Source organism: Callorhinus ursinus, unplaced genomic scaffold, assembly GCF_003265705.2.
Source record: "Callorhinus ursinus isolate GAN/ISIS: 27379988/994484 unplaced genomic scaffold, GSC_fseal_2.0 scaffold2, whole genome shotgun sequence".
NCBI lineage: Eukaryota > Metazoa > Chordata > Mammalia > Carnivora > Otariidae > Callorhinus > Callorhinus ursinus.
The window spans coordinates 25346830-25355710 of NW_027397064.1; the positions used below are offsets into that span (position 1 = coordinate 25346830).

General features: G+C 36.6%; 1 protein-coding gene across 21 annotated transcripts in view; it reads right to left on the minus strand.

The window, feature by feature from the left end:
- Positions 1–8881, minus strand: part of MAP2 (microtubule associated protein 2) — a 280936-nt gene that overhangs the window by 46981 nt on the left and 225074 nt on the right. For all 21 annotated transcript variants that reach the window (XM_073879249.1, XM_073879237.1, XM_073879247.1 and 18 more), the window contains 2 exons: positions 7673–7786; positions 5604–5681 (listed from right to left, as the gene is read on the minus strand). In XM_073879249.1, coding sequence (XP_073735350.1) covers positions 5604–5681; positions 7673–7786 — 192 coding nt within the window. The remainder of the gene's footprint in view (positions 1–5603; positions 5682–7672; positions 7787–8881) is intronic.

Consider the following 8881-nt stretch of genomic DNA (forward strand, 5'->3'; position numbering starts at 1 on the left):
CCTTTCCAGTGTCTTGGCTTAGAAATCTGCCTTATTTAAATATATTTCCCTAAGTACGCAAGTGTAGGTCAGTCTGCTTAGCACTTGGATTCGGTATATTTCAATGAGCTTTAAGGATGATGGCACCAAACAATATTTGGCTTCTGATGTGGTACAGACACTGCATCTCAGGCCTACATGACAGGTTACTGAATTTGCTAATCACTATTTATTTACTTATATAGAGAAATAATTTTTAAATTTCATATCTTTCAATAATAAGGGTTATTAAAATTTATTGAAAGTCTGTGTATCTAAATTTTATTTCGATCAACATATAAGCAGCCAGATTAAAGCATTTATTTGAAAATGCACTGTATGGTTAAGGGCAGTATCTTATTTTCAGCAACCAAGTGCTGGCAACCAGAAATAAATTTGAAATCATAAAGATACTAAAATAATATTCTGTAGAGGGAATACTTTTAATCTTTCGAGCACATTGTTTACTGATTGTTCAGTGTTATTTCTTTCTGGATGGGTGCTTAGAACTTTTTCAGCCATGCTGCTTATTATATCATCGGATAGCAGAAACCTAAAATTACATTCGATATTCTTAGTTCCAACTCGGCACGATTTCTCAGTTGAACAGATAATTGGCTGAGATCTGGCCTACAATACTGGCTGAATCATAAGCCCTGGGCTTGTCACATGTCCTAGCCATTCATATTTCCCCCAGGACTCCTTAAGGCCCTAAACACATATGCATGTATGCAAGTTACTCCTAAAACTTCCAATAGGCTCAGCAGATTGCATGGACAATCAGTCCGTGAAAATGGCATAGTTAACATCTTCTGGGGAGTAGAGCCGACTGCAGTATAAAACTAAAGAATCTGAAGCTGAAAGCTGGGAGTTTAAAGGCAATACTCCTTGGATGTTTGAACCTTTTGAAGATTTTGACTTTCTCTTTCTTGTTGCCATTGCTCATTTCTGTAAGTGCCAACATGGGAAAACAGCACAGAGTCTTGCTTCAGATCTGTAACATTTCAAAGAAACAGTATTTTCTATTCTGGAAACTTTTACTCTAAACAGAGGACAACAAAAAGAGCAAAAAACTTTAAGGGCTGCAGTGGAAAGGAGCTTCTTTGTAGTATTTGTATGGCACTGAGCCAAGCAACTTAAAAAAGAATGGACGGCGAAGCCCAGTCTTGGTACTATGAGCTGTCTGTGCTCCATGTCTCTGCTTGGGACCTATGAGCCTGAAGTCCATCTGCAAGTTCCAGAGATGTGCTAGGGAAGTTCTACTAAGAGGACCGTAGCTAGCTAAGACCAAACAGTGTGCTTGGTTCCAAAATAATGACAGAAGAAATAGATCCTATTTGCTATAGAATCATGAATGGCATCCCAATGGAGGTGGGATACATACCAGTTATAAGTAATGAATTCTGTATTTGAGTATGCTTTCAAAAAAAAGGAAATTGGTCTAGTACCTTGAACAACAAAAAAACTCTCATTGGAAGATCATTTCCCTTTCTTGGCCCCAATTTAAGAACCTAGATAAGAGATGGCTTTAGAGACACAGTGGGGGTGTGATTGCAGGGACTGAAATTTGGACTGGAATTCTGGATTACTGGCCACGACATCCAGGGGCAAGAAGTGGAAGTGAGTATTATCTACTCTGTGGGTTGCTGGGAGGATTAAATGAGGAGAGATCTGAGAAAGTGCCAAGCACAATGCTGGACTCCATGCGTGTTAGCATCTTTGTCTTCAATATACTCAGACAAATTGTCATGCACCTCTGCTTTCCCTCCATTGGAGACGTCAAATTTAGACTTGAGAGATTTGCAAAAAGTGAATTCATTTCATAAGTTAGTTTTGTTGTTTAAGGTCAGGATTGAATGTCGTCCTTTTACTGTAAGTACACATGCTTTGGGGGACTCTGCTTTCACCATGAAATATTCTATTTAATAATGTGATATTTTAAAGGATAGGGTTGCCTTATGAACCTTGGACTTTTGCATAGTTCTGCTGCATAATGATAATCTTTAAAAATGAAGCTTACCTGATTTCAGTGGTGGAATACATTTCCCCTAACTTATTTTTATATGATTTTTTTAAAAAAAGCATTTGAAAATTTATTTTGAGTTAAAGTAACGTCTACCACATAAAACCCAGCCTTGGTCTGTCAGCCCCCTTTGGTACAAATGAGCAGTCACTTTTATGAAAGACAGAGTCTCTGGGTGACTCAGTGATTTTGCCTGCCTTGGCATCACAGCTTCTGCCCCACCGTCTGGGGCAACTGGCTCTGCTTACATTGTTCTCCACTCTCTCTAAGTCCTTTTCATGATGCAGGCTTTTGACTGAGGACCTAGTTTGCCAACTGTGTTTGCTGCCCAGAAGGATATGGAGGGGAAAATGCTTTCAGATTAGTGACATCTCTGACTCAGGAAAAATCACCCTGGGATTCTAGAGCAAACCTAAGAGGGCAGAAGGTTTCCTCGTTCTATTTTCAGATGATTCCATTGTTCTTGCACGGGCTTCCAAATCCTAACAGTTCAGTCCAAATGACAACTATTATGGTTAGGCCGAAAAGAAACAGGAGATTAATTTGCAAATATCACACCTAGTGCAGGACTGATGCGTTGTACCTGAGTTTCCTTTTAAGTGTGCTACTTGTTTCTTTTTTCCATCAAAATCTCTTTGTTTCCCAGAATAAGCACAAAACTTGGGAATTATTAATATTACATCACTATAACAAATGAATATTTACAACTTACAGTAATTAACATCTCCAATTATCTTTGGTGGAAGCATTCATGCTTCCCCTTTGGGAAAGAACAGCTTTTTAAAAGGTTTGATAATTAATAAAAAGTAATCATATCCTCAAAATCATTGAATTACTCGATTTAATCCAAGAGCTGTCTTACATTTGTATAAATGGATTGGCAGTCATGTGCCTTTAAAGCTTCTTTGAGGATGTGTTGAAGTAGGTAAAAAAAATCTCCTAGATGTAAAACCTACATGTTCCTTTCCCACTCAAACTGCTATGAGCTATACATTAATAGAATTTTTCCTAGGTCTTTGTAAACCAATTGGTTTGAAAACCTGAAGAGTTGAATCCTGTCGTGTGACTTTTCACTTAATTCATTTTATGATAAATAAAACTTAAAAAAATTGTTGTACATGCTTTAAGAGTGGGCTAAAATAAGACAGGGGCTAGTATGATTATCTAGACTCATGTCTTTCACATATGTAAGGTAATAATATTACTTGGTCTTTTAAATTAATGAGGTAGAGTTTATAAAATACATACTTTTTTCATATAAGTAAAAAAATGGTTATCCTTTTAAAAGCAAATCATTAGGCCTTCATATAGTTTAATGCTTTCTTCTGAAAACATGAAAAATAATGATTCAATGAACATACAAGTTTGGTTTGAAAAATGTTAAGAATAAAATATCTTCAATCATCTTCAATAGGACGTAAGTTGAAATTTTCCCCAAATATACTCAAACAACACGGGGAAAGCAATCCCCCAACATAAGGAAACAGTTATTCTGGAAGGTGTACCAAAATGTGAAAATGATACCATGGTTTATTTGTATTTTCATTATATCCATGATACCACCTGCCAGAAAGCGGACTGGGTGAATTCCCAGGTGGATGGGCAGACCCTGCTGCTCCTTGTGCTCCAACTCCCATATGAGAGCAAGAAGGGTAAGTGACTTGACCTCCAGCTGACTCTGGAGGGAACGCCGGACCCAGTGAACATCTTGGGTTAAGAAGATTCTCTGAAAGGCTTGAAGTGGGGGTTTAGAGACATTTTCAATGACCGGAGGGATGTACAGCTGTCATGGAAGGCTTTCCACTGCTTTCCAGGTGAAAACGAGACTCCCGAACCAAGGCGCATACTGCTGACTCTTAAACCCTTTCGCTACTCTACCCCTTTCTCACTTCCCAGGAGCCATGGGATGTCTTCAGTTCCTAGAAAACTCTATGTTCTTGCTCACGTGAGTCCCCTTGCATGTCCTGGTCTTTCTGTCCCAAAGCCCTTTCCCTCCATCTTTGCTTGACCAACTCTTCCTCATGCTCCTGAGCTCAGCTCCTTACCCGTCTCCTCACCACCCCCAAAATTAAGATTTCCCTTGTCCTATCTTCAAGTTCTCTGTCCTTTTCCTTCCTAAGGCTAATGCAAGTTGAAATTATTGGTAAGCTTCTTTACTGGCTTTCTGTTCTCCCCCAGACTGTGTGTTCCTTACAAGCAGGAATCATGTCTGTTTTGTTCACAAGTGTATAGCTAGAATTTAAAGAGCGTATTGTAGGTGCTCATAAAGAAGTGCCAATGAATGGATGAAGGCAAAAAATCTTTCAAATCTGCAAACTAAAAGATCAAATCACACTTTCAGGAAATTAACTAATAATCATAACTGCCACTGATTATAGTCCCCAAATTTTCTTTTATTCTTTAGAATAATTTAGTTCAGCTAACATTATTTCAGGCAGTAAATTAGGAAAAAAGCTTCAACTTAAGAAAGAAAAAGCTCGCTAAAAGAAGTTTAGGTTTATAAATCTGTGACAAAAGTAAATTATGTTTACTGAGAGTTCATAGTTCTATAATTTAGGAACATCTGTATTTAGGAAGTCAAAGAGTATTTTAAATGAAACTAATTACAAATTATAAAAAGACAGTGAGTCTTTTGTCTTTTGATGCTTTTCAATTTTTAACAGTAAAATAATAGCTAAAAGGGGCAACAAATGGAAAAATGAAAAAATAAATGAAAAAGATGGAATAGTAGTAAAATTCTGATTTTAGTATATGGAAACTAAATTATATTGAAACAACACTTTAGCTATGGCTCTTCTCTGCCTTCTGTACTTCAAACAATATGCAAAAGTTAACAGACTTAAGTCAGAAAACCAGTAATAGTTTGCTTTTAAATAGTGCCTTTCAGCTCAGATTCTGAATGAATATTCTTCAAAGGCATCCCTCTGTTTTATTAATGAGAACTGAAAAGCTGACATAGCATTCTATGTTGACTAAGTGCATAAATATATTCATGGACAATAACAGGTCTCCTCAGGGAAGAAGCCATGATCTCAGCTTCTAGTTCACTGCTCCCAATATCAGAGTCATACACTGACTTCTTCATTTATTCATTAATATTTACTGACAGTTTGCTACGGGCCAGGCCTTAGGGAAGCCCCTGGCAACACAGTAATAAGCAAAACAGAGACAATTCCCGACAACATTTCCTTATGATTTCATCAATAAATTTATTTTTGTTCAGTCACTTATAAGATAGGATTCTATCTTCTGTGTCAAAACATTTTATATTAATTAAGTGAACTGCTTCTCTGTAGCTATTCTAGCAATTTAAACACAAAGTTATCTTCTCCTGGGTCAAGCAGATTTTTTCTTTTTTATTTATCATATTCCCCCTACTTCTGATTTTTGTATAGATAAATGACTATACATTTGTGTAAAGTCTGTGTCTTCTGGACTGTTTGAAACAGACAGCTCTCAAGCTGGGTCACATGCTAACCCACACTGAAGTCCACTGCTTATGGATTGATGCTAGTTTACCCTTTATCAGAAGACAAACCTCAAAAAGTCCACTAGGCCTTACCTTCTTCCACTGCGATGGTCTGTTCTGAGGCTGGTGATGGAGGTGGAGAAGGAGGCAGATTAGCTGTCTCTTCAGCTGCTAAAGATCAAACAGTGGACAAATGAGATACAGTTAATCCTGTTAGGCCAGGAGATGTGTAACAGGTCTGCCATCTGTAAAAAGGTCTCTCTATGAAATTTAGGAAAAGATTCACTAGTAATCTGCACTTGACTTATTTTCTGTTCCATTACCTGATTCACATAGTTTAAGAAACCTAAAAGGAAAGAAAAGCATTTAATATTTAAAAAAAATCATTTTGTCTTCCCTACAAAAGTGGATTAAAGATGCCTGCTAAGGTATCATTAATCCCATTAATTGTGTCTGCTTGTCCAGTTAATAAACTATTTTATTCTGGCCCTAATCTACTATATTCAAACACACAGGCAAGCACTGTAGTTTGGATTTAGCTTGACTGACTGAAAAAAAATATCAGAACTCTATATTGTTCAACTTCTTGGTCTGGAAACAAACGTAACCTTCATCATTCACAGTATTATAGGTGATGTATTTTTTTTTTTTTTTTGGTGATGTATTTTTTAAACAACATTTTGTCCACTGAGTCTAATGTCAAAATGCGTCTTCTGTATGTATTCTCAGAAAAGAAAAATGAAGCTGTCACAGCCTAAGGCAACCTTCAAACAGACAATATGTACTAGTGGGAGCCGAGTAATCTTCTGGCCTTGGCATTATACATGAGAACCAAAGAGAAAAGTTCTAAAAGATGTCATTCATCCACAGTTAACTCTTTTTTCTTGACCACTCATATGAAGGTAAGGGACTGCAAAAAGGAAATATTTATCATCAAGGCCAGCAGGAAAATCTATTTTACAGAGCATGTGTTTTTCACTCTCAAAAAGTAACTTTGGGATGACAGGTGACTTCTTCGTTCCTTGACCCAGTGGGTTTCTATAGAACATATTTTAAGGCTTCAAATTTAAGAAAGGGTGTGTTTTTTATTTAAGGTATAGAAGTGAATCACAAACTGAAGGTTTTGAATAAGATAATTTTTCCCCTGTTTAAAGAGAAAAATAAACTTTTATAATCAAAGAACATTTTACTGCAAATAATGAGTATTTATTATCCTGGGAGAACAGAATTTTTATTGCTTAATGTTTTATTTGTTTAAATTGCTTAAAGGAGTACTGACCAGAAAATCGAATATTAAGGGTACTAGACTATTTGAGACAAAATTGGATATGTACTCTTTTCAGACTTTAAAAACCATACCTTTCTATGGATTAGTTGAATATACCTACAAAATAGACATATGTTGAACCTAAGAGAGTTTCCTTTCTTGTCTCTGCCTGTATATACACCCACATCTATCTGTCTATCTATCTATCTATCTATCTATCTATCTATCTATCTATCTATCATCTATCAATCATCTATCATCTATCTAAAGGAGGGGCAGCAAGCCTTTGGCTAGGAGTGTTTTCTTCAGCAAGCACAATTATATTACCAGTTTGGCCCTGGAGGGCATCTGACTTGCTACCAAGAGAGAGAGAAATACTATTTCAGTGCTCTTAAATAGACCAAGTGAAGGCCAGTACATTATGTGGGATACAAAGTCACTCATGATTCTAACAAAGCCCTCAACTATAGGTTTTCTGTAGCTGGTTCAGAGAGACCCAAACAAATGACACAGCATTCCCCAAAACCCACAAAGGGAAATACTTATTTCTAATTAAGGTATTAACACTTTTTCTTTACAAGTGGGTGCCATGACATCAATATGCATTGGCTTTATTTTTGTAAAAAATATCTCTAGCGGTCTAGAAATGAAAATTTAAGAGAAATTTAGGGGTAAGTTCTAACTATAAGCTTATCACCCTGAAGACTGTCCAAATACTACAAATGAGCCTGTCAAGACAGGTGAAAATAGGTGCCAGGGTCTCCCACCAGAGGTGTTTGATGAATGTTCCATGTAAGGATGAAGTATGAGATAGGGCCTCTCTTTGACCATGAAGCCTTGGTCCTGCGATCAGGGTGCAGCGGATACAGCTCTTGAACCAGTCTTTCTCATTTACCTAAAGGCAGAGCTGCAGGCTGATCTTTCTGTTGAGCTTCTTTCTCTTGTTCACCTTTCAGGACCGCTACAGCCTCAGCCGTGACTACTTGAACTATCCTTGCAGACACCTCCTCTGTAATAAATAGTAACAAAAGAAAATGAAAGAGTGAGATGTCCAAAACAGGTAGCAAAGAGGAAAAGTAATGAAACGATATAGTTGATTAGAATTTTCTTTTCTGTCTTCCCCCCAAAAAAGTACAATAGAATTTACTAAATTGCAGAGAAAACACAAATACATATATTGTAACCAAAAACAGAAAAGAAGAAAAAAAGAGGAAATAAAAGGGACTGGCATTCTGGGAGCTAGGCAAAATGAACATAGAATGAAAGAAAAATAATTTGTATGGCAGTTTATTTTTAAAAAGCTGTTTGTACAAACAGAAACAACTAAAAATTTTGTACCAAGTGAAGCAAATTCAGAAAAGAAAAGATTCATTTTGGATTTAATATAAAATGTTTTGTAGTTTTCTAGAAAAGTTTCCTTACAATATGTTTCTGTGCTGATTTGCAGAAATACCATAATTTAAAACCTAAAGATGCCTCAAAATGTGAATTTGTGTTCAAACAGCATTATCCAGGATCAATGTGAACAAGACCAATTAAGAAAGACCTGGGAAGAGAAAATTTGAATGAAATACACGGAAATGATATATCAAATGGCCTCTTTCTAAAGAGGTACTGCTTTTCTAGATAGATGTTTTAAGGATCTTTAAGGCCATATGATATACACTTACCTAGTCAGTGTAATCATTTCATTAAAAAGTGGGGGGAGGTTCATCATTAAAATGACCAGTCTCTGAGATGCCAGATAACTAATTTTTGGCCTAAAATGGCACCCACTGGAGCATAGCCTAATGCTAAGTTTATATAACCAAGTCAGAAAAACATTCAAGAAATAATGTTCTATATATCATCAACAAAAAATGAGAAAAGCCTTTTGAAGGGCGCCTGGGTGGCTAAGTTGGTTAAGCATCCAACTCTTGATTTTGGCTCAGGTCATGATCTCAGGTCAAGATCAAACCCCACATCCAACTCCGTGCTGGGCGTGGAGCCTGTTTAATATTCTCTCTCTTCCTCTGCTCCTACACTCACTCCATCAGAAAAGAAAGAAGAAGAAAGAAAGAAAGAAAGAAAGAAAGAAAGAAAGAAAGAAAGAAAGAAAGAAAGA